At 40.0% G+C, this 16,208-nt stretch overlaps 1 protein-coding gene across 1 annotated transcript; it reads left to right on the forward strand.

The window, feature by feature from the left end:
• Window positions 1–5,848: 5,848 nt before the first annotated feature.
• Window positions 5,849–14,599, forward strand: ppp5c (protein phosphatase 5, catalytic subunit). The gene is made up of 13 exons (XM_034115926.1): window positions 5,849–5,953; window positions 7,724–7,965; window positions 8,528–8,675; window positions 8,810–8,931; window positions 9,011–9,076; window positions 9,233–9,331; window positions 9,455–9,560; window positions 10,300–10,442; window positions 11,509–11,596; window positions 11,685–11,725; window positions 12,181–12,359; window positions 12,449–12,530; window positions 13,461–14,599. Exons 1-13 carry the CDS (start codon window positions 5,857–5,859, stop codon window positions 13,521–13,523), a joined length of 1,476 nt encoding a protein of 491 aa, XP_033971817.1. The 5' UTR covers window positions 5,849–5,856; the 3' UTR covers window positions 13,524–14,599.
• The last annotated feature ends 1,609 nt before the right edge of the window (window positions 14,600–16,208 follow it).

Genomic DNA, 16,208 nt, shown 5'->3' on the forward strand with positions numbered 1-16,208 from the left:
AAACCCCAGCAGTTGATACTTAAAGACATCAAACATAGCCCTTAAATGTCCTCTCTTACCTCCCACACATAGCAGGGACATCTCTGATATCGGCGGGAGCGTCCCCGGCTGTCCTCTGCTGAGCGCTCCGTGATTTGTTTGGTCAAGTCCGGTTTTTCATCTCATGGGTTTATTTGTCAGTATAAAGTTGCAGGATTAGTCTCAAGTACCTCAACATTGTCCTTAAGTACAGTGTCTAAGTAAATGAGATACTGTCTACTGCTGTTCATTTACCTATTGTGAGTCGCCTCGGATAAAAGCATCACATGGAAATGTAAATTTAGCAAGAAGTGGCCATTATTACATTACAAACATTACTACATTGCTGACTCAATAAACTACACACCCGCCAGAACACTGCGATCATCAGATGCAGGTCTATTAACTGTGATTTGATAGTATGTCTGCACTTTATGTGCTCATTTCATCATTCATGTATTTTTATATTCTAAAACATGTTTTCGATGGACGAGAGTGAAAATGGAACGCACACGCTATTTATTTGTTTATATCAGTCTGTTCTTCTTCTCTGTCTTCCGGTTGTTGCCTATTTTGAATGACGAATACACACTACCGCCGCCTGCTGGTAAGGAGAGTTATTGCCACTCACGCATGCGCAGTTCGTACGTGCTCGGCTGAAGTCTTTGTGGTGTGTTCCAGTGCGACACATGGCCAAGACGCAGGAGAACTCGTCGATGGAACTGTCGGTGTTGGTGTCGGTGTCGGTGTCGGCGAGTTCTCTGGTGACTGCCTGGTGTGTCAGGGCCTAAAAGGTCCTGACACACCAAGCCGATTTTAGCCGTCGATAGATGTCGATAGATGTCTGGCCGTCGATGAGCGTCCTGTCGCCCTACTCAGATTGGTGTGTCCCGCCCCGTCGTGTCTTTTCGGCCGTGCCGACACCTTCCGCCGCCGGCTAAAGTAGGTAGGCTGTCGGTAAAAGGCCGTCGGCTAAAGAAATCACTCTGATTGGCTGTTCAGCTTAGCGAATCAGTGCATGAGAAGCGAAACGGAAGTGAGGGACCCAAACAAACGATTAAGAAGGCAAATCTGAGATTTCATTTAACTCCAGCTCTCGACACAGGTTCGGGAAAGCCCCATGAGCTTCTATTTGTTGTTTGTTTATATCACGCAGTCTGTTCTTCTTCTCTCGGTGTATCACGCAGTCTGTCTTCCGGTTGTTGGCTCTTTTGAATGACGAATACACACTACCGTCGCCTGCTGGTGAGAAGAGTTATTGTATTCAGATCTGCTCACCAGGACTTCCACTGCAGCTGAGTTCATGGCAGGCACGGAAGGTAACAACCTTGCTTTATACTTAAAACAGCCCTGCAAGAAATGTAAACTGACGCTCAGCAAAATATAAACAAAATTGCTTTCTATAGCCTCCTCCAGTCGCCCCCCCCCCCCCCACCCCACCCAACCACCTTGGTTACAAGGCCAAGACACACAGGAGAACACAGAGGTGGGTAAAGCAGGCAGCAGACTATTCAGGCAGGTATGCATCATGTCTCTTTTTCCAGTTACGTGAAATTTCCAAGTCCTCAACCCCCCCCCCCCCCGTAGCGCAAACACACAACACATGTGAACCAACACATGCAATGTGTCATTTTCAGGATGTGGATTTACACACTGATCAACATGCAATTATGCCGTTGTGAGCAATCCCAGATGACTCAAAGAGACCATCAGTAAGAACAAATAATAATAATAATAAAAGAAAAGCCGGCTCACAGATGAGAGCGATGTTAGAACCGAGCACATGATGATAGAGGGACGTAAGAAATAGGAGGAAGGGTGGAGCTCCAGTGGAGGAGTTTTTTCCCCCTAATTTATCTTTAATTTCTCTTGAAGTCCTTTGCCCTGCCCGCTACAAAAACACATGTTTCAAATAAGTGCGACCCCCCACAGACCCCCCGGAGTCAAGCTCTCATTAGTGAATTATTTGGATAGAGTGGAGCAGAGGAGGGGAGACAAGGCTGTTTCTACAAAATACTAGCATGATGGTTAAAAGGGGTATGAGTGACAAAAAACGACATGTTCAAAACACTGACTTTGCAATGGTCCTGGATAATAAATAGTAAAAGGGTCTGGATCAGGCCTATGTAACATATACTCCGCTCGCTCAGAGGCCTCATCATTCATTGGCTCGCGACCCTGGAATGTCACTCACATTCCCCCTGACCTTCATGTGTCTCTTTCTCTGGTCGCTCGTATATCTCTGCGCTGTTTGTTTTAACTTTCTCAGGACCCCTCCGAAGCCCACGCTCACGCATCGTACACCCAAGAGGACAGCAATTTTCCCGCTCCCTCCTCCCGGCAAGCCGAATGTTCTCCTCCTGTCTCCCTCCCACACCGTCTCACCCACTCACTGTCTGCTCTCATGTGAAGCTGAGCTTGTAACGTCATCTCGTTCTCAGTCTCGTTCTTTTATTTTTTTATTTCGCTACACTGAAAAAACTGAATTGTGACTTTAATTAAATGTATTATGTCAATACATTTTACATAACTATATTAGGTTAGTTGAAAGCAATAATATTGAATTCAACCTAATATTTTGTATTTAAACGTAATATTATTAAACCATCCAATTAGTTATGTGAAATCTGTTGACATAATACATTTAATTAAAGTCAACATTTCAGTTTTTTCAGTGTACTTAACCCTCCTCTCGTGTTTGTTTCTCCCCCTTGCTTTGGTGTTCCCCGTCAAATTCCAACGGTCTATTTCTGAATTTTATTTAACACCCTTTTAAGATGTAAACAATATATCACACTACTGGTTTACATGAATAACCGCAGTGAATATACAAAGAATAGACACTGAAAATGTTAATTCACAAGGTTGTCAATTTGGGGGTGTCTACTATCTGAGGGAAGAACATAATCCAGAGTTGCCCATACCTTTTCTATGGTGGTCATTTTTGACCAGGAACACCATAGGGGTTAGAAAGTTGACTAAACTACTCAAAATTAAATGAAAGTGGTGATCAGCAATTTGATATGTTCAAATGTCTACTGTGGAGGATATCATGAGGCCTTGAGACAATCAAATGTAAAAGTGTAGGAATACTCTGTTACAAGTACAAGTCCTGCGTTCAATATGTGAGTCAAGTAAAAGTACAAAAGTATTGGCATCAAAATATACTTAAAGTACCAAAAGTAAAAAGTAGTCATTATGCAGATTGGTCCATCTCAGAATAATATATATGATATGTTTTATAATGATTGATCATGAAAGTGTTCTCAAAGCTGGTAAAGGTGCAGCTAGTTTGAATGACTTTGTATACTGCAGGGTAGCTTGTGAATTTACTCCAGGTGGAACTAAAGTCTGATTTAAGAGTCGATTATATTTCACATCATGATTCCAAATCTGTAAAGTAACTAAAGGTATTAAATACATGTAGTGGAGTAAAAGTACACCATTTACCTCTGAACTGTAGTGGGGTAGAAGTACAAAGTAGCATAACATTTTACTTAAGTACAGTACTTGAGTAAATGTACTTAATCTACTTTACACCACTGTGTAAAACATCGGGCAAATTTGGCATGAACACCACAACGGGGTTAGACCATCACAGAGCTAGACGTGTAGTGGCTCAGAGAAAGAGGGCGACTCATCTTGCTGAGAGAAAGTGAACTCACTCCCTGGTAAGTGTTCTCCAGGGGTCACACTGAGTCACCCGGCTGCGTGGTCTCTTACTCCTCACTGCGGGACGCCGCTTGTGAGTCAAGCCTGCAGACTGGACTGGGCTGTATCCTCTGTGTCACATGCTTCTCTTGAACGTCTCTCATTATGTTGAACTTCTAACCCTTAACCATCTAAAACCAAAACACGCCAAGCCACAAGCCTACATCTCAAAGGTTAGCCTTTTCCTTCACACAAAACAAATGCCCCTCTCCTGAGTCCACTGACCGCAGCACTTTTTTACTACAGACAGTGTAGAGTTTCAGGCAGAGGAAAGGTGCTTTAGCTTTGGTGTGTTTCTACTTAAGGTTGCGTGATGTTTTTGCAAAGCAGTTATTTGAGGGCTAAGGTGCGTCAGATGCCATGTGTCGGTGAGTAAAGTTGTGGAGATGTGCACCTGTGCCATGTTTGTCCCCATATCGGCATATCTGTGGTTTCCTGCCAGTTTGCTGCATTCAGATGAAGGCAGGAAACTTCCTCAACATCATCAAGCCTTGAGGCATCAGGATTACGATCAAAGGCATTGGGGCAATGGCTGTACTTTTGTTTCATAAGCCTGTGTTTTAATTTATTGGAATATTATTGAGGTTTAGTCAGAGACTTTAGTCAATTAAAGTCTTATTTTTTGAAAAATGGCTCCAACATGAGTCATGTACCTAATATTGAACTAATGATTCAATTGTAACAAATGACTCACTATCTGAAATATTCTCTGGTTAACCCCTATGAGTGAGGTTCACTCTATTAGCAGTCTAAACAAACCGGTTACGCTGCTTAATATCATGGACATTTCAGTGAAGGTGTATTCTGACCCCTGCTGGTAATAAACTAAAGAGAACCAAACCAAATGAAAAGAATCCTGCTTGGTGTTTTCTACTTCCATCTTTGAAATGTCATCGTCTTTATCTTACAGTCTCAGAACCTATCCCCACAGACTTTACTTCTTACATACACACTTATTGGACACCAACATTCTTATAAGAAAGGGAAACACAAAACACAGCCACAATCAAGGGAATCATAATCAATCAATCAATCAATCAATGTTTATTTATATAGCCCAATATCACAAATGTTACATTTGTCTCAGTGGACTTCACAGTTTGTACAGAATATCAGTATGACAATACGAGACCCTCTGTCCTTAGACCCTCACATCGTACAAGGAAAAACTTCCAGAGAAACCCCACAGTTTAAAGGAGAAAATGGGAGAAACCTCAGGGAGAGCAACAGAGGAGGGATCCCTCTCCCAGGACGGACAGACGTGCAATAGATGCCGTGTGTAAATCGAAGAGATAATAAATTTTACAGCATAGGTAGACCAAATGTTTGGAAATGCATGTGTCTATAATAAGAAGATGAATCCACGAGGATGTCCATAATCCTGTGGGAGCCATCAGGGAAGTAGTATGATGAGAGTCAGGCAGGAACACAGTGACAGGTTCAGCCACGACTCGAAATCCAGGACTCAAATCCAGGACTCAGGATAGAGGATCCAGGACACAGGATCCAGGACTCAGGACTCAGGATCCAGGACTCCGGATCCAGGATTCTGGATGCAGGATCCATGACGTTGACAAAAACAATCCAAATACCTTATAAAACACCAGATGCACAATAATCAAAGAGGCTATAGTTTAAACTGAAATGTAGTATTGTTTTGCATTCGGCTTATTTATTGACTAAATCTGAACCAAGTTATTTATATTTCTGTTTCTTTTCTTTATATTAAATTTTTTTTTTTTAGCGCAGTGCAAGCTGTGTTTTTCAAGTAGCCGTTACATTTCAATAAAATGTATAACACTGACACTGACAATTATATATAATAAATAATCAATTCATCATTTACTTTACTTGTAATAGCACTGTGCATTATTTATTTTATACTGTAGGATCGTGTAGGATACTATTTATTGTGTAACCCATAGTGTTTTCAATCCATAACTGTCTTTTATTTAATATTATGGATGAACTATCATTACATATTTCTTACGACTAAAATAATAAATGAAGCATCAAATGTCCATATATTTAATATTTCTGCAGCATAATGGTTTTCTATAATTTACATTATTATTTTGAGCCAAAAAAAATAAGAAACACTTTGCGACCTTTACGACCGTGCAGTCAATGGCGTACGGATCGGAATACGGCAGTGAGAAGAAGATGGCGGAGGGAGGTAATGATGCAGAGCTGCTGAAGGAGAAGGCGAATAAGTACTTTAAAGGTAATACGACACACCTGTCAAGTCAATGGATTATATCAGTTGGGTTTAATAGACACATGTGTTACTGTTGATTACAGTAGCGACATAGAGGTGTGAAAACAGGGTCCCCGAACAGGTGCCGGTTGCTTATGATGAGCTAAGCTAACGCTGCTCTAAAAGCATGCTAGCTGTAAACCCCATTCATTGTATTAGGCTGCACTGAATTGGAGTTAGTTGCTAACGCTAGCTAGCAGCCAGTACAGCAGCATCGATGTAAACCCATGCCGTCACGTGTTTCGTGTGAAGTGCACTGCTAACATGCTAGGATTTAGCACTTTATATGGGATTCTGGCATGTTGTATTCACTCTTGTGTTTTTTTTATCAGTGTCCTATGTAGTTTAAAGTGAGATTCAGATACATTTACTAGAATATTCTAGAAGTTAGCAAACGGGCGCGTGTGAGCAGCACCTGAGCCTCGGTTAAAGCATGCGCATTATAGCAGCGTTCAAATATTACTGACATATTTAAATGTGTCCACCTCTTATTAGGCGGTATTTTAAAATGTGGTAAATGCTAATACGTTGTTCCTCCGTTTTGTTTTTAAGAATGTTAAATGATCAGTTTTACAGTAATAACTGAAATACTTTACTATGTCAAATTAGCAATAAATCATAATATACTCTGTTACAAGTAAATCTCCTCCAGTCAGTTGATATAACAATACGCCAAAGATAAGAACGTGTCTATCTATAGCGCTAGTTTTACAAATTGCTTTACAACAAACATGAAAAATACAACAATAAAAAAACACCATTATGTTTGAATAACCTGGCAAGCATGAGGAAAAAAGCAATACAGAACTTTTTAACTACAAAAAATAAAGTACAATGTATATGCATCAAAATATCCGTTTAAACACTCAATATGCAGAATGGTTATGTTGTAATGATACATGATATGGTTAGGGTATAGATCATTTCTCTCGACATACTTCCTGTTGTAGTTTCTAAAGGCCGGGCATTACAAGGTACACTTATGAGTCAGAGCAGAGAAAGGGAAGACTCATTGTGACTCCGAATCAAGGGGCAACAGAAGTGTACATTTGCCATCACCTTTCCCGATATCAAAGGTATTTATTCTTCAGGTCAGAAATATTGTCATGTCAAACTACAAAGAATGATGGCAGTTTAATCAGAATCAGTTTTATTACCAAGTAGGTTTACACATAAGAGGAATTTGCTTTGCTATATGTGGTGCATACAAAGACACAGAAAGAAAACGTAGCAAAACGAATGATATTGAGTTTACTACAAAACCTGATTTTAGTGTGTTGTCTGCTGATAAAAACAAGAATATTATCTGTTCATTATCTAGTGTTTCATGTATAACTGACTTACAAATTCAAAAATCAATGTATGCCATTAAGTACACTAAAGTGGGTAGTAATAAAATCATCCATGAGTCAAACCTACTTTCTTCGCTCAGAAAAATCACATTCTGCGTTCTGAATGTCGACAGTACAAAATGCTATATTTTGCGATTAAATTTGCCAAACAGAGTGGGAATGAAGAAAATAATGTGTCATGTGATTGGCTACTTAGCATTTGTAGCCTTGTAATGTTTGCATAGATTGGCACCACCACTGCCTCTTCGTCGTAGGCATACTGTGATTTCTGTGATATATTTCTCCCAAAGTGTACAAAATAGACTGCAGAGCTTTCTGACATATTTCATTTTGACATATTGAAAAAACCACACGGTGAATATTTATTTTCACATTTGTTTTTCAGAAAAAGACTATGAAAATGCAATCAAGTACTACTCGGAGGCTTTGGAGGTCAATCCAACCAATGCCGTCTACTTCAGCAACCGCAGCCTGGCATACCTGCGCACAGAGTGCTACGGGTACGCCCTGGCTGATGCCACTAAGGCCCTGGAGATAGACAAAAACTACATCAAGGGGTATTACCGCCGCGCCACTTCCAACATGGCACTGGGGAAGTTCAAGGCTGCACTCAAGGACTATGAGACGGTAAGAAATATATCATACTTGACTTTTAGTATCTACACATTGAACTGCCATGTCTTAACTGGATGTTTGCCTGACTGTTAATCTGTCACCATGAATTAGGCTTTTGAAAAGCCTGGAATAGGGAATATCCTTTAATTCAGTCATAATGCCAAATATTGAGTTTGATGGCAATCATTCCAAGGCATAGATCATTTTTTGTCCATTGTGTTATGTGCGGTTCTCATAATAAGCAATATAAATATACCGGCTACGGCAACAAAGATCTCCAAAGCTCAGCCATCGTGAGAGCAATTTATTGCACACCCACAAAACAAGAGTTAATCCTTATGAGAGGTTGGAGCTAGATTTATTTGTATTTATAGATGTACAGGATATTACAGTGACCGACTGGGAATTGTTTTATTATATATTATTTTTTTATTGAGGAATTAAAACTGAAATAGACTTTTATTACTGTTTACATGAAGGTCTTTGCAGTGCCCCCGAGTCAATTTCCCCCCATCTGCCAGTTGATGATTAACCAGTGTGGTTCATTTATTTAATTTCCCTGTTTGTACCATAGGTAGTGAAAGTTCGACCAAATGACAAGGATGCGAAAATGAAGTATCAGGAATGTAACAAGATTGTAAAACAGAAGGCTTTTGAGAGAGCCATTGCCAGCGATGAGATAAAAAAATCTGTTGTGGACTCTCTGGACATCGAAAGCATGAGTGAGTTGAACAAATGTTTAATAGTATTCATCTGTAATATAAATGTGCCTCAATCAAATTTGTGCTGTTAACAAAAGCAAATTACTGCACATCTATATACTTTCCTCTGACATGAAGACAATCTTATATTGCAGCAATTGAGGATGACTATGACGGCCCCAAACTTGAGGATGGGAAGGTCACAGAGACGTTCATGAAGGACATGATGGATTGGTTCAAAGACCAGAAGAAGCTGCACAGAAAGTGTGCTTATCAGGTAAACATGTTTGCTTATATGAAACATACTAACTGATGTCAACTTGTTCTTGTAATTAATCCTTTTCATACTTTTTCAGATTTTGGTGCAAGTTAAAGATCTTCTATCAAAACTACCAAGTCTTGTCGAAATCACGTTAAAAGAGGTGAGGACTCTGCAGATAACCATAAGGAAAGGAACTAAAAGTTGCTAATGTGTTATGTACAACAAAGCAACAGTAGACTTCTATTCTTGATCAGCCCATAATAGGACTTGGTTGTTAGCGTCACAAAGTTCAAAATGTTATGTTTCTTTGCCACAGACAGAGAAGATAACAATTTGTGGAGACACCCATGGACAATACTACGATCTTCTCAACATCTTCAAGTTGAACGGCTTACCCTCAGAGACCAACCCCTATGTATCCTTTTTTATCTACATTTGTGCTTGCAGTCCTCCTGCTCGTTTGTAATATTCTGTGTTTAAAATAACTACAGGTAGAATCCTCAATACTTGTGTTGTAATGCTTAACCACAGAACTCAGCTGTTCAACGGCGACTTTGTGGATCGTGGCTCTTTCTCCCTCGAGGTCATCCTTACCCTCTTTGGCTTCAAGCTGCTCCACCCCGACAACTTCTTCTTGCTTCGGGGTGAGAGCACTCACATTGTGCATGAGTCTATGGATGCATGTGTAGTGTTTGCAGATGTGTGATGTAACGTGAAAGGGATATTATCGGGAAGCCGCTCATTATAGCGAATGGAACCCCAACAGGTTTTTAAATCACCCTTTTGACATTATGATCGGCTCCCTGCATATTATCCGGCTGGAACTGCAACGACAGAAACATAACCTAAAACGTTGGCAGCACTGATCGAGGTTTTTGTGACTGTTCAAGTCTTTTCACATTTTCTTTTCTATTAACCAGTCCTTAAACACTGCCAGAGCCCATGCTGTGTTCCCTTTAGTGTTTACTTCCCGTCTGTTTTCTTCTGCTGTTCCCCTTATTGTTTACTTCCCGTCTGTCTTCTTCTGCTGTTCCTTTTAGTGTCTACTTCCTGTATGTCTTCTTCTACTGTTTATGTTAGTGTTCACTTCCTACCTGTCTTCTTCTATTGTTGTTTATTTGCTTGCGTTAAATTGACCGGACTTCTATCTGCAGATGGAAGTGACAGCGCAAAGTTCCTTGATCACAGCTTCCTTAGAATGTCCAATTTGACCAATACGACTCAAGTATTCAACTAAGTCACATAATAAGTCATGTGTTTTGTCATACAGTTAAATGTCACTGGTATTCATTTAATAGACATTTCTGTTTATTTGTTGTGTTACATTGCATTCTTTTTATTGAGCGTTGAACGGGGTTGTCTAATAAGGGTTCTTACACGCAGGTAACCACGAGACGGACAACATGAACCAGATGTATGGATTTGAAGGGGAGGTCAAAGCCAAGTACACAGCCCAGATGTTCCAGCTGTTCAGCGAGGTGTTCCAGTGGCTGCCACTGGCACAGTGTATCAACAGCAAAGTCTTGGTAAGCAGTGGCAGTGTGAGCTCCATGCAGGCACAAGGCCGGGCAACTCATGTTGTTGTTGTTGTTGACCAGCTCCACTTTCTGTTTGATAACTTGCTTCCAAAGTCAGGTGATCTAGTGTCATTTTTCAGAGAGGATTTTGTCAAATGAAGGTTAAATGATTTACAATGCAGCTCACTGGTCACCAGTCGCACCCACCCGCCTGTTTTGAAAAACATTGCAATATGCAGAGAAAATGCATCCCAACCAACTTTATGCATAATAGTAGCATAATTGTCAGGACTGAGGAAAGAGACAGAGACGGACTAGGCAGCGCTGTGTGATGGTACCACCTTGTACAATGTACTTTGGCAAGTGCTCCCTTAAAAAAGCAATGGGGTTTTCATATTAGAGAATATAGCAGAAAATTAGCCCTGCAGCAAACAAACGTTTGATACTTTTATATTTTGTAAAGTACTGAAGAATCTCCATATGTTAACTCCACTTTTATGATTATTTTTTTAAGCGTTATTGCAAATCCCAGAAGTTAAAAGCTAACCTGATGCTAGAAACAATCTACATTACGTTTGCATGACTTCAGGTTACCTCCCTTGAGCTATAGGCGGCTAATGTTCGATTTGATGACGTTTAGTAGTCTCATTCAGTCTCTTCATAGCAACCGCTGTTTCTTTTACGTATATTGTTCAGACTTTCACCAGTGTTTTACTGACGTATTTTGTCGTAGAACAAAAATAAAATCTCTTAAACTAGTGTTAAGCACAGCGTCTAACAAAAACAAGATAAAAAATTGTTAACTTTGAGATGAGGGAACCGAAGTGGGAAAATGCTAACTCATTACCAGGTTTTAAACTCATTTAAACACCACTGTTTCGAGTCGTGCCATTTAAGCCTCTTTGAATTTGAGGGGGAGAGTCGTGGAGATTCAGATTTTAAGCTAGCCAAATGATCACTAGTGGGTCACAGCCATGATCTACCCATATTTTACAGATGACTGCTGTCAATTATTTTTGCAGTGGTTTAATATTTTATATTGTGCAACCAGTCCTGATTTGAGTCTCCTCCCCAGGTAATGCATGGTGGACTGTTCAGTGAAGATGGTGTGACACTGGAAGACCTCAGGAAGGTTGAAAGGAACAGACAGCCCCCAGACTCGGGTAAACACACACACAAACACCCACCCACCATCTGCCACTGATAACCATCTTTATGCAACTTCTCAACACCTTCCCCGCTCCCCCACAGGTCCCATGTGTGACCTCCTCTGGTCGGATCCTCAGCCTCAGGTCAGTCTCTAACACGTTTGGAAAGTACATTTGACATACTTGTAGTTTACTTGAGTATTTTCTTTTATTCTGCTTTCTATTATTAATCTACCGCATCTCAGTTATTGTGCTTTTTTAATTTAACCTGTTTAATAGTAGTACATTTTTTAACATGCATGTGTTATTCTCTTATCTTTCAAAATCCGAATACTCTATTCCGTAGGAATGTAGGTTTGCGACTGTTGCTTCTTTTCATAATGAAATAAATGTAATATTATTTATGTTTTAAATTCAGGACTGTTACTTGTCATGAATTACTTTTTAAATGATCCTTTTTCTACATTAAAGGATGTGAATACTTCTAACACTGGTTCCCACCCACCCAACACCTCATTAGGTGTTTTTGCTCCATGTATCCAGTGGTTTGTGTCTGATCAACATACATTTTCACCTCTCTCTCTCTTTCCGTCATGCAGAATGGCCGGTCAGTCAGCAAGCGAGGAGTGAGCTGTCAGTTCGGGCCGGATGTGACTGAGCGTTTCCTGGAAGAGAATAAGCTGGACTTCATCGTGCGAAGTCACGAGGTCAAAACTGAGGGCTACGAGGTCACTCACTCAGGGAAGTGCATCACCGTGTTCTCGGCACCCAACTACTGGTACGTACTCCTACCGGCTAACTTCAGTGTCGATTCAGCTGTTATTAAAGCTGCTTACTTGAACTGCTGTTTCTTCTGCCTTCCCCCAGTGATCAGATGGGAAACAAAGGAGCATACATCCACCTCAGGGGATCAGATCTCAAGCCAGAATTTCACCAGTTCACTGCTGTTGTCAGTATCCTGCACTCTAAACTCTTGTATTTATTACAATTGTTTATAAATGTTGTTATATGGGTCATATGTTACTATCTTTTATCATTATTTGTTTTTGTTAATAATCTACCAAAGAATGTCATTGTAAACATTTTGAACCTTTGGTTAGCCCTCAGCATATTATAGTGCCATTTACTAAGAGTTTGGTTTAATTTGGTCCGGTGTGGCCCAATTACCTTAGCGTTAACTTGGCTAACCTGGATTTGTATTCATTCTAGCTAAGCAGTTCACTTATTCTAAACTTCAGTTGTAATGACACATTACATTACAAAGCCATTTCAGTTATGAATATTTTGCCACTTGTCCAAGGCGTATGGGTTCGTTCTTGGCCCTTCCAAGTTTTTCTGAAAATCAGTTTAGTGGCAAAATCATAAAGAAATAAAACAGAAATTGAACATAAAAAAATACCGCTGAGGCACTAGCTAGCGAAACTTACAAAGGGAAAAGATCCAAAGTCCAGGCAAGAACATCATCTTTGTGCAGTGTATTCCAATGATCCAATATCTTACAGTACAATGACAATTCATAAATAACTGATCACGCTTGCCCAAAGCTGCCTTCAAATAAAAGCATAAAAAACAACTTAAATGAATTTGATTAACACTAAATTAATATACATTTACTATAAACGATACAGCAAGAGAATACATTTTAATTTTTTTTTTAAATATAAATAATTCCGGTCGGTAGTTTTGCCGTATTCGTTTGACAGATTCTCTAACAAACGGACAATAAAAATGTTCTTGGCTGAGTTAATGAAACATAGTAAAAACAGATAAATTACCTCTGTGTGTTGGTTAACTATCCAAAAGGCTATTAATGATTTATTTTAAAGCTTATTTATCTTGTTGAAGCTTTATCTAATGGTTGTCTCGCTCTCCTTTACAGCCTCATCCGAATGTCAAGCCCATGGCGTATGCTAACTCGCTAATGCAGATGGGGATGATGTAGAGGCCGCGCTAACCTGTCTGTGACACTGAAGACCTCCCATCTGACCTGAACCATCCCAGCCACCACTCTACACTCCCTAAAGTGCTCGGACATGCTCATGATTAGCCCTACGGGATCCCTCTCCCCCACCGACAAACTTCAGTTAGTTGTGTACAGAAAATAATGTGGCGTAGTTCAGATGGAAGAGATCACTCACACCAGTCCAGAACTGGCTCTGCTCCTTCATGTTATCAGTTAAAACTGGAAAAAATCTCCACCTCAGTTGTTCATTCTCTCATGTGTTCCATCACCTGGTAAGAACCTTTCAGATGAGTCTCCTTGGAGCTGCTTGGTTTTAAAAAATATTCGATACACTCAGCAGATGGGATCAAAAAGCTGATATGTACCAAAGATCTGTAATGAAATTGATTGTTCAGTTTTTACAAGGAGTGTTGCGTCTCGTGACTCTGAAAACTAGCATTGTGCTTTTGGCCTGTGTACACAGCTCAGAGGATTGTTAACTGGGTTAAGAGCAGCATGTCTATTAGTGTTTCTCTAACTACCCTACAGTGTCACTTCATGTTTTATTTCACAGGAATACAAAAGTGATTAGATGTTTGACCCCAGTTCAAATAGTTTGATTGTCTCTGGGTACACTCTTAAAGGTGATGTCTGCCATTAGTAGTGTATTTAGTTGGTACGGTCATGTAGCTGGTAACATTTAATTTGCACTGCTTCCTGTTGAGGAAGATATTGCTGCTCTCCATGTGTTCATCCCCCACCATCATTGTGCCACTCACACAAGCTCCCGCACAGTCTACTCTCTAAACCAGCTTCGGTGTAAGGCAAACACTGATGGCACTCTTAAGTCTCCCGTACACGTTTAACTCCTGGTAACCCATGTGTGGATTTACACAAACGTCCAAAATGCAATGCTGTCTTGAAACGCACAGCTGCATTGTCTAATGGCCCTCAACTTTTTAGATAAAGAAGTACACTGATGTGTATGTATATATACTGTATCATTTAAAGATTCCGTGTAATGTTTGGAAAAAAATATTGAATAAAAAAATCCAGTCCAGTGATTTTAGAAATAAGTTGGAATCTTTATTTATGTCGATTTAATATTGCCTAACAGTTTCCTTTTGGCCAGGGGTTTGCTTCAGCACATTTAAAGATGTTGAAGGGGACACATCAAGCTTATATTCAGGTTCATTTTTATTTTAAGTTTGTGGGTGAGTAAGCACACAAGATACTTCCAGATTCCCAAATTAATGTGTCCAGGCACTGCACGTTTGGCTTAAATATCCCTATTTATATCAATGTTCTTTTACATTTACTACACAAATGTACAGCAGTGGATAGTAACTTTTATTGAATTAAGGTAATTAAATACAATTTTAAAGTACTTGTGCTTCACTAGAGGATTTCCATATTCTGAAACAATTTCTACTGCTATCAAAGGAAGATATTGTAATTTTGCCTTCAATACATGAATGTAAAGCCTTTGGTTACTTTGGAGTTTCAAAATAATAATACTAAAATATGATCAATAATTACATTTTATTGTAATATAATCCTGTGATGAAATTCACTGTTGAATGGGCGATACATATACGGTAGTAACATAAGTTCCTCTTATGCCCCTTTCACACCAATGCGGTTCCAGGGCCGGTTCGGAGATAGAGCCCTGATAAGCACCGGTTTTTCTCGTTCACACCGTAGCGGATCCGGCTCTAAGCACCGAAAACCGGTGCTAACCAAGCAAGCACCAACAAATTGTCGGTCTTTACATGCCCAATACGTCGAAGTGTGGGTAGATCGCATGGCACTTTTTTTTTTTTTTTTTAAGTTAGCCTATCATCCATCCTTACTATGGCATTTGCCACTACGTCATTTTGGCCCAAAAATACTTTTACCCATTGACTTATGGCGCATTTCCACCATGGCGCGGTTTAAGCGTGCCGTGTCGTGCCGGGCCCGTTTTTGGTTGCGCTTCCACTAGGCCTAGTTCCGACCCGGGGCCACTTTTTCACCTTTGGGAAAGAGATGTATGTAAATCAGAAGGTGTTGTGGCTGCCGGATATGGAAGCCCCTCTTTAGTTTTTCACTTGCTGGGCCCAGAGTAAAATGCTTTTGAGAGCACAAACTAGAGGGGAAAAGGCAACACCAGTGTGATTTTGGTGACGTTGTGACTGTCCTGGACAAAGTTGTAGGGGGGTTGCCATATCTGGCAGGAGAAATACCTGCTCTGCTGAACATGTTATATAGAGAACAGTGCAGATATTCCCTATTGACACCAGGATTAACCTAGTCTAAAATAAGGAACATTAATAGTGTGATATAGGCACAGATATAAGATCAATAATACACTTTTTTTTATTTTAGGGCACCTTTCAAAACATTCAATGTCACCTTAAAATAAAATATGAGTGGCATTACAATACAAAAATGTGTAGGAAACCACAGAGGAAAATTACATTCAAAGGAGCAATTAAAGGGTTATGTCTAGAAAGGATCCGTCTTGTGTAAAACTCTCGCGAGAGTTTGCAAGTCACGTGGCTGAATGTTTACGTTTGGCAGGCAGCCTTTCAGTTACGATCGTTAACATCAGTGGGCCACAGCAAATGGCTAAACTATCTATTAATTATGTCAATTAAAGGGAGTGTGATTGTTGAAATAGGGTGTTAGCGGCCTTGCTGTTCA

The sequence above is a fragment of the Trematomus bernacchii genome, unplaced genomic scaffold (assembly GCF_902827165.1).
Source record: "Trematomus bernacchii unplaced genomic scaffold, fTreBer1.1, whole genome shotgun sequence".
NCBI lineage: Eukaryota > Metazoa > Chordata > Actinopteri > Perciformes > Nototheniidae > Trematomus > Trematomus bernacchii.

Bases quoted from the DNA above. Each gene is read 5' to 3' on its own strand.
- ppp5c (XM_034115926.1), top strand. From the start codon at position 5,857: ATGGCGTACGGATCGGAATACGGCAGTGAGAAGAAGATGGCGGAGGGA. The intron at 10,443-11,508 runs GTAAGCAGTGGC...TCTCCTCCCCAG, and splicing joins GTATCAACAGCAAAGTCTTG to GTAATGCATGGTGGACTGTT. The intron at 11,597-11,684 runs GTAAACACACAC...GCTCCCCCACAG, and splicing joins CAGACAGCCCCCAGACTCGG to GTCCCATGTGTGACCTCCTC.